The sequence below is a fragment of the Manis pentadactyla genome, chromosome 5 (assembly GCF_030020395.1).
Source record: "Manis pentadactyla isolate mManPen7 chromosome 5, mManPen7.hap1, whole genome shotgun sequence".
In the NCBI taxonomy this organism is placed as follows: Eukaryota; Metazoa; Chordata; class Mammalia; order Pholidota; family Manidae; genus Manis; species Manis pentadactyla.
This window is the reverse complement of record NC_080023.1, coordinates 73,930,339-73,947,143: the sequence shown is the minus strand read 5'-3', so window position 1 is coordinate 73,947,143 and position 16,805 is coordinate 73,930,339. Positions and strand designations below refer to the sequence as shown.

General features: G+C 37.8%; 1 protein-coding gene across 14 annotated transcripts in view; it reads left to right on the top strand.

The window, feature by feature from the left end:
* The window catches only part of FAM13A (family with sequence similarity 13 member A), a 354,285-nt gene that overhangs the window by 288,358 nt on the left and 49,122 nt on the right, over window positions 1-16,805 (top strand). For all 14 annotated transcript variants that reach the window (XM_057502440.1, XM_036922105.2, XM_057502438.1 and 11 more), the window contains one exon: window positions 210-396. In XM_057502440.1, the coding sequence (XP_057358423.1) occupies window positions 210-396 (187 nt within the window). The remainder of the gene's footprint in view (window positions 1-209; window positions 397-16,805) is intronic.

Below are 16,805 nucleotides of genomic sequence, written 5' to 3'. Positions count from 1 at the left end.
TGCCTCTAGGAATAATTTCTCTTTTAATGTGATTTATTTGGAACCAGGTGGTCTCAGGAGTGGCACTCTGCTCAGATTTTTATCAAAAATGTAAACTGGATTTTTTGGAAACTCTTCTGACTTTCAATGTGATACTGTGGCAGTGTCATTAAAATGTTCCTTTTACCTTTTAAAATAAAAGTAAGTCAAATTTTTTTTTTCAATTCAAGGGGATTTATCAACAAAGAAAATATTCCTTATGGGGTCAGCAACCTTGATGACTGTATTTTGAATGCTCAGGAAGTGGAAAATTTACATGAAAATCCTTCTGATTATATTGAAGAAAGGGGCAAACCTAAACGACAGAAATCAAGTTCCAAACATTCTGAGCTGAATGAAATTCAAGATGGTCATGTGGTAAGTGAATAATTCCATACAGTTTTTACTTGTAGCCAGTTAAGAAATATCACATCTCTTTTCCTTCCTTTATAAAAAGTAAAAATAATTTCAATCTTGACTTTCATAGAATTATATGAGCTCTGAAAAAGACCTTAGACCTTATATACACACTTGTTTTCTTTTTAACAAATACAAAAATCGAAACTAGGATTACATTCTGTCAAAAGAACCCAGAGACAGCACCCACATTGATTTCCACATTATTCAAATTAGTCTGATTTTTATCTCATTCTTTTGAGCATTTTAAAATTTGATTTTTGGAATTAAATTGTCAATAAAGCATTTGTTCTATTTTCCCCCATTCTGTTTATCCTTGTCTATATGAATATGTAAAAAAAAATTAACAACTGAAATTAAAGCAGAGTAGAAGAAAAATACATAGGGAAAGAGATTCAACTATCTCTGTTCAGAAATCTGTGTTCAGAAATTTAGTTTTAAATTTATACTCTATAAAGTATTTTCTTCCAATTTAATAAAAAACAAAAAAAATAAACTCCTACATAGTTACTCCAGACCTGAGCCCTGGATTATTTGTATAAGTTGTTACAAGTGGTTTTAGTCAATAATATTCATTCAGTTTAACTATTAATATACATCACAAGTTTTCACATACGTCTCAGTTTCTCTGAAAAGTAAGAAACAAAGTTTGTCTTCTAATTCCCTTCAGTTTAGTATAACTAGAGTCCCTAATAAAAATAGATTATATCCATTCTTATTGTTCATTGTGTAAATCCTCTGATCTACTTTATCTCTGACCAGTTTTTAGCTCCATGCTGGGTTTTCCATACATTTAGCAAAACTTCTGGCCATCTATTTTCTCATTGTCAATTTCTGCACATGTTTAGAGGAGATTTCAAATTTTCCCTAAATAAAACATACATAAATGCAAATCTAGGGGAAAATGTGTTTTTTCTCGATTTTTTGTTCCCCCAAAATGCCTTCCTGCTCTGATGCTAGAAGCAAACTGATTGGCTGAACAGACAGAGGCAGTCATCTACCTCAGACCCATGTCAGACATAGTTCTCAAAATAAAGAATGTAAGCTTTGGAACCATTGCATATTAACTGTTTTTTTTAATAATGTTAACTTAATTCTAATTTTGAGGAAAAGTGAATTTTTCAATAAAATAAATGAAGCTAACTTTATTAGCTCTTTATCTGGCCCATGATTTACTTATCTGCCAAAGAAAATTACCATGGCTTAAAGTCTGACTTCTTTGAAAAGAATGTACTTCTCTCTTTGAATCCCTTTTTACATGAATTTAACCCATCAATAATTTGTTTTTTTTTTTCCACCAGGAATAGCATCTTAAATTAGCTAAGTGGTTAGAGCTAAAAAAAGTAGGAAAGTACATTCATTCCTTAGCATATGTGCTTGATTGATAAACTATGGAAACAGTTTTTGTAAAAAAACATGTGCATGGGAGAGCCCGATTCCACTGTGGCCTTTTTCTGTGAAAGGGTTTGCCCCCACCTGAGTTGCCGTTCTCCACAACCGTTTTCCATAACGTAAGTGAGCTAAGTGGACCGTGTCTTGGTAGCCGTGAATAATTGAAAACCCTGCCAGCACAACTTAGAAAAAAAACTTCCTCATCTGCAAAGTGAGGGTGCTCTCTAGGGTCTCCTCTCTCACACTCCATGAGTTTTTAAATGTACTGTTCACAGATAAACACAAAGCAAAGAGCCAGGGACTCTGAAAGTTTGGTTGTGCATCTTAACTTCTCACTTACTTTTAACCTTCTAATTTTACTTTTCCCAACCCCCTTCCTTACTTCCCCCACTTTATTTCAGCTTATTTACATACTGACCGAACTTTTGTTTATATCACTGGGAAAAAAAATATACATAATTATATGCCTTCTCTAAGCCAGGAAATATTTCAGATCCTGCGGATCCAGCTATGAGAAAAACACGCAAAAATTGCTGCCCTCATGGAGTTTACATTCTAGTAGGGGGAACAGTTAGTAATCAAGACAGATCAGTAAATCATAAAGTATATTACATAGTAATACCTAGTAGGAAGAAAAATAAAGCAGAAAATGAGGGTGGGAATTGTGAGGATGTAGGAGATGGAATTTCAAATAGAGTGGTCTAAGAAGACTTCTACAAGAATTTGACATTTGAGTATAAAGACCTAAAGGAAGTATGGAAGAAAGCCATACAGTTGGACTAGCAAGTGCAAAGGCCCTGAGGCAGTCATTTATCTGAAATGTTCAAGGAAGCCCAATATTGTATCTGGAAGAGGGAGCAAAGTGAAAGACACAATGGGAGAGGGATGGCAGATTCAGAAGGACCTCACAGATCATTCTAAGGACTCTGCCTTTTCCTCTAGATGAGAGGGAACCCCTTTGAGGGCTCTAGGTAGAACAGTGATCTGACTTACTTAAATTTGGTTTGACTACTAGGTTGAGAACAGAGAGTAAGCAGGCAAGGGCAGAAGCAGGGAAACCAGTTAGGAAGCTATTTTGCAGCGATCTAAGTTTGAAATGATGATAGTTTGAACTAAGGTGATACCAGAGCCAGCACATATGGCCTTGTGGGTGATACACTGCACTACTCCAGGGGCAGTGTTCACATCGACAAAAACACAAATGGTTCTTCCTGGAGTTGTGCATCACAGTAGTTATGAGATATGGATACTGGATATCTTTTGAAGGTAGAATCGACAGGATTTCCTGCCATTACCTGTGGGGTATAAAAGTAATAAAGAGATAATAAAGGATGACTCCAAGGTTTTTAGCCTGAGCAACTAGATTTGTGATGTCAGTTCACTGAGATGGAGAAGACTGAAGTTTTGGGCATAGTGTCATAAGTGCAGTTTTGGATATGTTAAGATTGAGCCACCTACCAAATATCTTAGAGAGGATATTAGGGAGGCAATTGGATTTCTGTGGCAAGAGTTTAGGGAGGTTATCCTCGCAGAGATACAATGAGATACAATGTGGGAGTCATCAGCAAGCAGACAGAAGATATTTAAAGCCAGTACCTTGGAAGAGTTAACCCAGGGAGTGAGTGTGGACAGAAAAGAGAAGTGACCTCAGGGACTGTGAGCTTTGAGGCACACTGACATTCAGAGGATGGAGAAAGGAGAAGGTACCAGTAGAAGAGATTAAGTAGGACTGTCCAGCAAGATAGAAGAGAAATGAGGCAAGGTTGGTACTCTGAATGCCAAGGGAACTGAGCACCTCCAGCCGGGGAGAGAGTCAGATGACTGGTCAAGTGGAAGACTGAGAGTTTGACCATTGAACTCAGCAAGCTAAAGATCACTTAATAAGAGCAGTTTTGATAGAGATGGAAGCAAAAGACATTTTTCAGAAAAATTAGAGGACAGTGAAGAGAATTAGAGCTATGGAAATGCTCAAAAGTAAGAGACCAGATAAGTAACATTTGTACATCAATTCAATAAAATATGCAGTGATTAAAAATTATGGTTGTGAAGGTGAGATGTTTGTAAGGTAGGTAGACATTTGACAAGTTGCATTTTAAGTGCTTTGCATGTGTTATCAATTTTAATCTTCCCAATAATCTGTAAGGTACAGGTTGTTGTTATTATTTTCAAAATGAGGCGTAGGAGATAAACAAGTTGTCCAAGATCACATGTAAGTGGTAGAACTGGAATTCCATTATGAATGGTCTTCCTGAATATTAGCAGTATGTCGTGCAATATCTACAGTGCATGCACTTACGTATGTGTGTGTGTGTGTGTGTGTATATATATATATATATATATATATATATATATATTTATACATGTCTATGTATGTATGTATATAAACATATACAAATATTCATTCCTAGGAAAAAAGACTGAGAGGAAGTATACCTAAATGTGACTGTATAAGGGTATTGTGGTGGTGTTCATTATTATTAGAAGGAATTTTCACTCCATCCTGTTTTCCAAATATTCTGTGTGATTATGCTAATTCAATAACAAGCATTACACTTAATAGACAAAACAAAAATATAGTCTAGTAGCTCTCTTATTCATAAACAATTTCCATTTGATGTATGTACACCCTCTGAAATTAAAGGCAGGGTTTAAGGAAGAAGTGTTAAGTTTTGCAATCAGACCTGAATTTCAGTTCCAGCTTAATCACTTAACAGCTACAGCAAGTGCTCATGTTATTTAGCCTCAATTACTTCACCTGAAAAATGGGGATATTAAATATTATTGTGGGTTTTTTTTATGAGACTTAAATATAAGAAAATGTGCTAAAGAACAGGAAAAACTGAAAACAGTATCTAAGTTCCTTTCTGCTCCCTCTGCTCTGATGTCCAGTCTGTTTCTTTCGTTTTACCATCAACTATGTCGAGCAGTCTGCATTTGTTAGTACCAGTTCTTTTCACACTGGCTTATCTATCCCTGTAGTCCAGATTCTACCCCCACTTCTCTGAAGAAACTGCTTTCTTCATGTCACTGCTTTGATGTACGGTTGGAACCGGCCTCCTGAGACGCCTGCAACCAGGCGCTCTGACGTCTGCTTGGTCCTTGGCCTCCCTGAGTCCTTGTGAAACTCAATACTTTGTCCCTTTTCCTCAGAACTCTTTCTCCCTTGACTTCTGTGATGCTGACCTCACCTTATCCCTTATGACAGTGTCTGTTTTCTTTGCTGCATCCTTCACTGTTTAATCTTATACCAAGCATGCTTGGGTAAGTATATTACCCAGATTTTTGTCTCATATCTCTTTTATATCAACATTTTTTTTGAGAGTTTATCTACTTCGATGGTGTCCAATGTCATCTATCTATGTGTTCTAAATCAATGTTTGATTCATGCTTTCTGCAGTTCACCCCAGACAGTGCTTCAAAGTCAGTATGTTAAAATCAACTCCTGGTCTTTTTTTCTCCTTGATCTCTTTTTCATTCGAGATACACATCTGATTTCATCAGATCATCTTTTTAGTCCTTTCTAAGTCTTTTGCCTTTCCTTAACCCCAATCCTTATTCCAACTTTTCATTCATTTAGCTGATTTAATTGACTTTCCTTTAAAAATATATTATGTGTGTCACCCTTTTCCCTTTGCATTGCTATTATATAGCTGAGGCTCTTACTCTAACCAGCCTAGAATATCAAAACAGTCACCCCACATATCTCCATGCCTCCACCCTCTCCCCTCTCCAAACCATTTTATCTGCTACTATAAAACAGTTATGTGGGGATTAAAGATGGCAGCATGAGAAGAGAGACAGAGGCTTCCTCCTAAAACTGTATACAATTAGAAAATTTAATTGGTGCAACTAATCCTGAGAGAGCAACAGGAAAGAGGACAGCATCAGACTGCACATACCTAGAGAAAAGAGCAGACCTCACCAAATGGGGTAATGTACCAGAGCTGTGGCTCCGTGGGACCCAAGCCCCTCCCCCACCCCAGCTCACCGGCGGGAGGAAGACAAACAGAGCAGAGAGGGAGTGGAAGGCTTGGGACTGCTGAATACCTAGCTCTGGAGATCTCCGCTAGGAGCACAAACCTACATTTCATGGTGCTTTCATGAGACTCGCATGACTACTGGGTTGGAAAGCTAATACAGGCAGAGTTCCTGGGGATACTGGGATTCGGCTGCTTGTGGAAAGCAGGGATCCATATGTAGCTGCTCTGGGACAAAAACTTATACCTGTGTGACCCGCCCACTGGCTCAAGCAGTGGAGACAGGCACAGCAGCGAAGAGGCACGGAACACCTCTTTCCTAGCCCCAGGCACCAGTACCGCTCCCCTGCGACCCCCGACATTGCTTCAGGGGCTCAGCAACTCCAGAATAGAGCTTCTGGAAACGAGAGGGCGCCATATACAAACATGAAACGCCAAAGGAACCTTGTCCAGAGTAAAATTGTTAATACAACTCCTGAGAAAGATTTAAATGATATGGACCTCGTGACTCTTCCTGAAAGTGAGTTCAAAATAAAAATCATCAACATCCTAATGGAGGTACGGAAAGACATTCAAGAACTCAGGAATGAATTCAGGTCAGAGATCCAATCGTTAAAGAACATGATGGAGGGTATTAAAAGCAGGTTGGATACAGTGGAGGAGACAATAAATGAAATAGAAACTAGGGAAGAGGAATACAAAGAAGCTGAGGCACAGAGAGAAAAAAGGATCTCTAAAAATGAAAGAATATTGAGAGAATTGTGTGACCAATCCAAGCGGAACAATATTCGCATTATAGGGATACCAGAAGAAGGAGAGAGAGAGAAAGGGATAGAAAGTGTCTTTGAGGAGGTAGTTGCTGAAAACTTCCCCAGTCTGGGGAAGGACATAGTCTGTCAGGCCATGGAGATCCACAGATCCCCCTACACAAGGGACCCAAGGAAGACAACAGCAAGACACATAGTAATTAAAATGGGAAAGATCAAGGATAAGGACAGACTGTTAAAAGCAGCCAGAGGCAGAAATAAGATCACATACAAAGGAAAGCCCATCAGACTAACAACAGACTTCTCAGCAGAAACTTTACAGGCCAGAAGGGAGTGGCATGATGTATTAAATGCCATGAAGCAGAAGGGCCTGGAACCAAGATTACTTTATCCAGCAAGATTATCATTTAAACTTGAAGGAGGAATTAAACAATTTCCAGATAAGCAAAAGCTGAGAGTTTACCTCCCACAAACCATCTCTGCAGTCTATTTTGGAGGGACTGCTATAGATGGAAGTGTTCCTAGGGTTGCATAGCTGTCACCAGAGGTAGTAAAATCACGGTAGGGAGGGTAGAGCAGCTGATTGCGGGGCAAAGGCAACATTAAATTGACTATCCCCAAGGTCAATCAAGGGATAGACAAAAAGTACAGATTTTGATACCTAATATATAAAGAATGAAGGAGGAAAAAAAAGGAGGAGAAATAGAAAAGAACCTTTAGATTGTGTTTGTAACAGCATACTAAGTGAGTTAAGTTAGACTCTGAGATAGTAAGGAAAGTAATCTGGAACCTTTGGTAACCACGAACCTAAAGCCTGAAATGGCAATAATACATACCTATCGATAATCACCCTAAATGTAAATGGATTGAATATACCCATCAAAAGACATAGAGTCACTGAATGGATAAAAAAACAAGACCCATCTATATGCTGCTTACAAGAGACTCACCTCAAACCCAAAGACATGCACAGACTGAAAGTCAAGGGATGGAAAAAGATATCTCATGCAAACAATAGGGAGAAAAAAGCAGGTGTTGCAGTACTAGTATCAGACAAAATAGACTTCAAAAAACAAAGAAAGTAACAAGAGATAAAGAAGGACATTACATAATGATAAAGGGCTCAGTCCAACAAGAGGATATAACCATTATAAATATACATGCACCCAACACAGGAGCACCAGCATATGTGAAACAAATACTAACAGAACTAAAGGAGGAAATAGAATGCAATGCATTCATTTTAGGAGACTTCAACACACCATTCACTCCAAAGGACAGATCCACCAGACAGAAAATAAGTAAGGACACAGAGGCACTGAACAACACAACAGAACAGATGGACCTAATAGACATCTATAGAATTCTACACCCAAAAGCAACAGGATACACATTCTTCTCAAGTGCACATAGAACATTCTCCAGAATAGACCACATACAAGGCCACAAAAAGAGCCGCAGTAAATTCAAAAAGATTGAAATCCTACCAACCAACTTTTCAGACCACAAAGGCATAAAACTAGAAATAAATTGTACCAACAAAGCAAAAAGGCTCACAAACACATGGAGGCTTAACAACATGCTTCTAAATAGTCAGTGGATCAACAACCAAATTAAAATGGAGATCCAGCAATATATGGAAATAAATGACAACAACAACACAAAGCCCCAACTTCTGTGGGACGCAGTGAAAGCAGTCTTAAGAGGAAAGTATATAGCAATCCAGGCATATGTAAAGAAGGAAGAGCAAACCCAAATGAATGGTCTAATATCACAATTATCAAAATTGGAAAAAGAAGAACAAATGAGGCCTAAAGTCAGCAGGAGGGACATAATAATATCAGAGAAGAAATAAACAGAATTGAGAAGAATAAAACAATAGTAAAAATCAATGAAATAAAGAGCTCATTATTTGAGAAAATAAACAAAATAGATAAGCCTCTAGCCAGACTTATTAAGAGAAAAAGAGAATCAAAACACATCAACAGAATCAGAAACGAGAAAGGAAACATCACGACAGACCCAACAGAAATAAAAAGAATTATTAGAGACTACTATGAAAACCTATATGCTAAGAAGCTGGAAAACCTAGAAGAAATGGACAACTTCCTAGAAAAATACAACCTTCCAAAACTGACCAAGGAAGAAACACAAAATCTAAACAAACCAATTACCAGCAATGAAATTGAAGCGGTAATCAAAAACTACCCAAGAAAAAAACACCCGGGCCAGATGGATTTACCTCAGAATTTTATCAGACATACAGAGAAGATATAATACCCATTCTCCTTAAAGTTTTCCAAAAAATAGAAGAGGAGGGAATACTCCCAAACTCATTCTATGTAGCCAACATCACCCTAATACCAAAACCAGGCAAAGACCCCACCAAAAAAAGAAAATTACAGACCAATATCCCTGATGAACATAGATGCAAAAATACTCAATAAAATATTAGCAAACTGAATTCAAAAATATATCAAAAGGATCATACACCACGACCAAGTGGGATTCATCCCAGGGATGCAGGGATGGTACAACATTCCAAAATACATCAACATCATCCACCACATTAACAAAAAGAAAGACAAAAACCACATGATCATCTCCATAGATGCTGAAAAAGCATTCGACAAAATTCAACATCCATTCATGATAAAAACTCTCAGCAAAATGGGTATAGAGGGCAAGTACCTCAACATAATAAAGGCCATATACGATAAACCCACAGCCAACATCATACTGAACAGAGAGAGGCTGAAAGCTTTTCCTCTGAGATCAGGAACAAGACAGGGATGCCCACTCTCCCCACTGTTATTGAACATAGTACTGGAGGTCCTAGCCACAGCAATTAGACAAAACAAAGAAATAGAAGGAATCCAGATTGGTAAAGAAGAAGTTAAACTGTCACTATTTGCAGATGACATGATATTGTACATAAAAAACCCTAAAGATTCCACTCCAAAACTACTAGAACTGATATCAGAATACAACAAAGTTGCAGGATACAAAATTAATACACAGAAATCTGTGGCTTTCCTATACACTAACAATTAGCCAATAGAAAGAGAAATCAGGAAACAATTCCATTCACAATTGCATCAAAAAGAATAAAATACCTAGGAATAAACCTTACCAAAGAAGTGAAAGACCTATACCCTGAAAACTATAAGACACTCTTAAGAGAAATTAAAGAGGGCACTAACAAATGGAAACTCATCCCATGCTCTTGGCTAGGAAGAATTAATATCATCAAAATGGCCATCCTACCCAAAGCAATATACAGATTTGATGCAATCCCTATCAAATTACCAACAACATTCTTCAACGAACTGGAACAAATAATTCAAAAATTTATATGGAAACACCAAAGACCCCGAATAACCAAAGCAATTCTGAGAAAGAATAATAAAGTAGGGGGGATCTCACTCCCCAACTTCAAGCTCTACTACAAAGCCATAGTAATCAAAACAATTTGGTACTGGCACAAGAACAGAGCCACAGACCAGTGGAACAGATTAGAGACTCCAGACATTAACCCAAACATATATGGTCAATTAATATTCGATAAAGGAGCCATGGACATACAGTGGGGAAATGACAGTCTCTATAACAGATGGTGCTGGCAAAACTGGACAGCTACATGTAAGAGCATGAAACTGGATCACTGTCTAACCCCATACACAAAAGTAGATTCAAAATGGATCAAAGACCTGAATTTAAGTCATGAAACCATAAAACTCTTAGAAAAAAACATAGGCAAAAATCTCTTGGATGTAAACATGAGTGACTTCTTCATGAACATATATCCCCAGGCAAGGGAAACAAAAGCAAAAATGAACAAGTGGGACTATATCAAGCTAAAAAGCTTCTGTACAGCAAAGGACACCATCAATAGAACAAAAAGGTACCCTACAGTATGGGAGAATATATTCATAAATGACAGACCTGATAAAGGCTTGACATCCAAAATATATAAAGAGCTCATGCACCTCAACAAACAAAAAGCAAATAATCCAACTAAAAAATGGGCAGAGGAGCTGAACAGACAATTCTCCAAAGAAGAAATTCAGATGGCCAACAGACACATGAAAAGATGCTCCACATCACTAGTTATCAGAGAAATGCGAATTAAAACCACAATGAGATATCACCTCACACCAGTAAGGATCACCATGATCGAAAAGACAAACAACAAGAAATGTTGGCGAGGTTGTGGAGAAAGGGGAACCCTCCTACACTGCTGGTGGGAATGTAAACTAGTTCAACCATTGTGGAAAGCAATATGGAGGTTCCTCAAAATACTCAAAATAGACTTACCATTTGACCCAGGAATTCCACTTCTAGGAATTTACCCTAAGGATGCAGCACTCCAGTTTGAAAAAGACAGATGCACCCCTATGTTTATCGCAGCACTATTTACAATAGCCAAGAAATGGAAGCAAGCTAAGTGTCCATCAATAGATGAATGGATAAAGAAGATGTGGTACATATACACCATGGAATATTATTCAGCCATAAGAAGAAAACAAATCCTACCATTTGCAACAACATGGATAGAGCTAGAGGGTATTATGCTCAGTGAAATAAGCCAAGTAGAGAAAGACAAATACCAAATGATTTCACTCATCTGTGGAGTATAAGAACAAAAGAAAAACTGAAGGAACAAAACAGCAGCAGAATCACAGAACCCAATAATGGACTAACAGTTACCAAAGGGAAAGAGACTGGGGAGAATTGGAGGGTAGGGAGGGATAAGGGCGGGGAAGAAGAAATGGGGTATTATGATTGGCATTTATAATGTGGGGGGTGGGAGAAAGGGGAGGGCTGTGCAACACAGAGAAGACAAGTAGTGATTCTACATCTTACTATGCTGATGGACAGTGACTGTAATGGGGTTTGTTGGGGGGACTTGGGGTAGGGGAGAGCCTAGTAAACATAATGTTCTTCATGTAATTGTAGATTAATGATAACAAAATTTAAAAAATTTTAAAAACAACAATTATGTGCCTAATGTAGAAATTTTCAACTCTTGTTTTCAGTGCAATAAAGCTCAGCAAGAACTCCTATCAAAAACTAAATGACAATGATTCTGTGAGTAGTATCAGTTATTATCTGAAAAAGCCCAACATTGTGAACCACTGATTTAAAATTTTTCATTCCTTTAATCATACAGTCATAAACTGTATGTCAAATACTATTTTAGGTCCTGGGACACGATGGTGATAAAACAAACACACTCCACCTTCCTGATGGTAGAATTCTCAAAGAGACAGATAAGAAACAAGCAAATATGTAGTCAGGTGGCATTACATGCTGTGCAGAGAAGTGAAGCTGGATAAGTAAAATAGGAATGGAGGGAGGTTAAGGACTGTCAAACAGACCAAGGTCCTCCAGTCAGGTGTCACTGAGGACAGCGCTTGTTCAGGGCCATGAAGGATGAGCCATCGGGATATCTGGGGAGAGACTATGCAGATAGAGGGGCCAACAAGCTTAGCCTTTTGAGAATAAGTAAGAGGCTGCTGTGGTTAGAACAGCATTGAGGAAGGAGCATTGTAGGAGACGAGGTTAGAGACATAGCAAGCGTCCTGATCTCTTAAGGCTTTGTAGCTATTTTTAAGTGTTTAGTTTTTGCTTGAGATGAGGTGAGGAGCCATTAGAGGATTAAAGGGACAAAGGTCTTTTTCTGATATACCTTTTCAAAGGGTCACTCTGGCAACAGTGTTAAAAATAATAGTTCAAAGGTAGTGAGTGAAGGGCAAGAACTAAAACAAAATAATTGGTGTAATGTAAGCAAGAGATAATATCAACTTTGGCCTGGATGATAGCAGTGGAGATGGTAAGAAGTGGTCAGATGATGCATGTGTTTTGATGTAGAACCAAGAGGATTTTCTGATGGATTGGGTATGAATGTGAAGGAAGAGGTGGGTACAGGATGACTTCAAGACTTTTGTAATAGGTAGCAGGATGGAGTTGCCATTTTCTAAGATGGGGAAAACTGTTGGAGGAGTAAGTGAAGAGAAAAACCTCAAAAGCTCCATTTAAATATGTTGAGCTTGAGTCAAATAGACATATATGAACCTGGAGTTCAGTGGGGAGATGAAATAAGTTTGGACATCTTTGGCACACCATTAGTAGTTAAAGCCTCAAGACACGCTTGAGCTGACACCTAGGAAATGAGCAAAAGGAAGGGGTCCAAGGACTGTGCCCTGGAACATACGATACTTAGAAGGTAGGCAGATGAAAAGATATAAGCAAAAGAGTTTAAGGAGCAGCCAGCAATTTCTGGTACAACATGGGATCAAGAGCCTTATTAGATTCAGGGCAAGGGAAAATCAGAAGAGATATGTTGGAAAAGTGAGAGAGTGATAATTTTACATATAACATCTAGCTAACCCACATCTGCCTTGATGGGCGCTGTTTTGTTAGGGGGAGGAAGGCAAAGCTTAGTTAGATGGGTGCAAGAGAGAATAGGAAAAAAAGAATACTGCAAGTATGGAAAATCTTTGAACAAGTTTTGCTCTATAGGGGTGAAGAAAAAGGCAGTAGCTGGCAGCAGTGCAAGAGTAAAAGAGGCTTTTTAAAAGGCAGCACCATTACAGAGTGTTTGTGTAAGTTAAGCCAGTAGTGAGGGGGGAATGATGATGCAGGAGAGAGGGCGGGACCTAGTGGGCAAGTCCGGGGGTGGGGTTGGTTGTGATTAACTTTGACCTAAAGTCCGGTTCATCAGAAACTTGTCTGATTTTCGCCTACTGCCTCCTTCACATAACGGCAAAGGTCTTTGCCTTGTTCTAACCACAGCCTTTCATCTAAGAAAAGTGGATACTCTTCTAACCTTTTAAACTCAACAGGTTTTTACACAGATCTAGGATTCGTTTCCTTTGCCTACTATTCAATAAGGAGAAAATGTGCTGGCCTTGAAATTTATGTTTTGTCAATTAATATTTAATATTAGTATTGAAATAAAACCTAGCATGGAAACAAAGTAATATAAACAAGTAATATAAACAGCATAACAAACTGCAGGTGGAGCAGTGACCGAAACACAGAAACCGTGATGGCAAGGACAGGCGTCTGCTGGTCTACCAGTCACCACTGTGCCAGGGCCCAGTACAGTTCTGCACCCTTGTAAGATGTGTAAAAAAAGATGAATGAAAAATTGTTGCCATATTGGTTAGGGTAACTTGTATAATAAAAGTGACCAAAAATATGGTATCTTGTACACAGTAAAAGGTCTTTCTCCTGTGGCGTTCTAAAGCAGGACTTCAGGGCTGGGGAGAAGAGTAGAGAGCTCGCTCCATGCACCTTTTCAGGGACCCAGGACAACTGCATTTCTGTCATGTTCAGTGAGTAGCTGCCAGGGCATACTGGTGATACCACCTCCATCAAGAAACATACCTGGTGGGGCAGTTTATTGGCCAGGCCTGAGAGCCACACGCAGTGCTTCCCAATCCTGCTGGAGAGAAGTCAGGCACGGCCATGTCACACTGCAGGAGAGACAGGGAAATGCATTTTGCAGGTCATGTGGCTCCTTAGTTACTGTGGAAGAAAAATAAAGTGGATTTGAGTGGACAGCTTGCAAGGTCTTCCGTAGGCGTCCTTATGGTACCAGTAATTCTTTTTGAATATGGCTTTATTTATACAGTTTTAACCAGTAAAACATAAATGTACAAAAGGGTACAAAAAAAATTCAAATTCCCCATTAATCCTGTTAATGAGACTATATCAAATATTCTCCTTTTCTTAGAGCTCAAGGTTAGAATAATGAATCTGTTTTGACTAGCAGTGTTCCATGCAGCCTTCACACTGAGCTGTTTATATACTGAGAGAAGGCATTTTTAAATGTCCTCTATAAAGACTTTGTCAGTGTTTTACAGTTTCAGAAGACAAATTTGGTTTTGATCCAAGTTGTTTTCAAGTGCTTTAGTGGTCAGACAGGTTTTTAGCCTAGGTTTCAGTGCCAGAACAGAAAGGGGCCAGGAGAGAATTGACGATAAATTCCACAATCTAAAGCTAATTTTTTTAAAGGCTTTTGCTCTTTTTAGATAGGTTATTTTTGTAATTAAGTAGGGTGTTTCTTAAAATTCACTTCCTTCTGACACCCAAAAATTGTCTAAATTAATTATGTCAGCAAATCTGTGCGTTTTGAAAGTTACTAGTAGGACTTATATGAGGCAGAATTTTATGGATTATAAACTGGGCTTTATCTGATGTTCTTTAAAAAGCAATTAAAACTCAAGCAATTTCATTAAATTATACTTAAAGTCATAATCTGTTCTTTGCTATCTCTTATAATTATCTATTATCTTTAAAAGATAATAACTTAAGACTAAAAGTTAATGCAATGAGACATTTTTATAAGAATTTTATTACTTCAACCTTTAATAAATGAAAACTTTAATGAGCTACTCTTTTACCACACCTAGAGAAGTGTTTGGAACATAAAACAATTCAGTAGAAGCAGTCTACATTTTAGCCATTATTTTGACCTGTACACTCCATTTTCCCTTTCAGTGAAGTGAGCAAATGGCTGATGTATTTCTTAATCTTCCCTTCCTAAACCTTAGGCAAAAGATGGAGCTGGAATTGGAAATCAGTTCTTTTGTTACTGTCCTCATACATCTTTATTACCCTTGTTAGTTTTCATTCTGAAAAAAGTTGCCTTAGTTTGCCAGTTGTAACACATTTTCGCGTGCTCCTATTTCCAGAAGGTGTGGGGCAATTCAGCTGCCTTAGCAAAGGAACGCTGTGCTTTCATGTGGCTTTAGTTAAAGAGACATGAGCACTCAGCAGTCTCAGATGTGTGGGATGTGTGGGGGACAGCATGAGAAGTGGAATGATGATAAAGCTCTTTGAGAGGAATATTGAAAAATAATGAAAGTTGCCCTTTGTCAGTTACATCTATAAAAACTCAGATCTTGGAGCATTCTTAAGCATAGGGATCAAACATTTTTTTAAGTGGGGTCAGGAAGGGAGTTGAAGACATTACTGTTTACTTGTTTTAACCCTGGAGATCAGCTGAATTTTTTCATATTTCACAACTCATGTTTGCAAAGCTTTGTATTGTATAACATAACTATTTTTTTCGGTAATTCTCAAACCTCTGGATTATTTCTTGGTTCTTTCTGTTTAGGAAAAAAAATCAATCTTCTAACATCTAACTGAGGTAACCTTACATTTACATCATGCGCTTATGTTTTTGTTCCCAGTCTTGCTTTCTGAATGTTTCTTAACCTTAATATGGAGATTTTTTTATTTCTTCTGAAATAGTCATTTGCATATATTTACAGATGTAATTCACTGACACTGTTTTAAAATCATTTCAAGGTAGAAAATCATACTTTCTCTAGAAATTCATGTTTCAGAGCTTTAGGGAACAATACTATTGCACTAGATCCTACACTAAAGATTTTGATAATCTATTGAAGATTGCCAATGAGAAAAAATATTCTTTGTCATAGATATATCCCTCTATCAGGGAGGTCATACTCAGGTAGTAAGAGCAATTATACTGTAGTTTAATGAAAACTATTTTAGAGAGGCCTCTTCTAACTCAGACTTTTAGAGGTATAAGAAAGTAAAAGTTATTAAATATTGTCATAAGTAGATCCATTCTGAGATTATCTGTGTCAAATATCTAAGCATGGAAATTGATGTCGTATAATGGCAGACAGTGTCTTTCTGGTTCCTGGGACATCATCTTAGCTGTGGACATATAGTCGTAAAATATTTTTCTTGATGATTCCATAGTTTTAGAAATAATAACAACATCCACAGCAACAACCAATATTCATTAAATGTGCCAGGTATTACTCTAGCACTTTATGTGTATCACCTCGTTCCATCCTCATGAACACCGTATGTTAAGTTTTTCCAGAGGAGGAAACAGAGGGTCAAGCAGGGTCACACAGTTGATTCCAACCCAAGCATTCTGACTCCAGAGCCATTATAACTATTGTAACTGTTATGTTTTGTGTCTCCCTTTGTTTTTATCCTTTGATGGGACCTAAGTTTTTAAACTTTAAGAATTCCGGACAAGTTGGCCAAACCAAGATAAATGGAGAGTAATGCATCCATTTACCAAGCTAAGAATTAGTTTTCTATTCTATGTTTATTTTTGGAGATATTTATATATGTTAATGATGGGATTATTGTGAACCTTAACCAGATTTACCTGTGAAGAGTTTTTCAGAAAGGGAGGTTATCAATATGTAGATAAATACATGTTGTGTCAGTT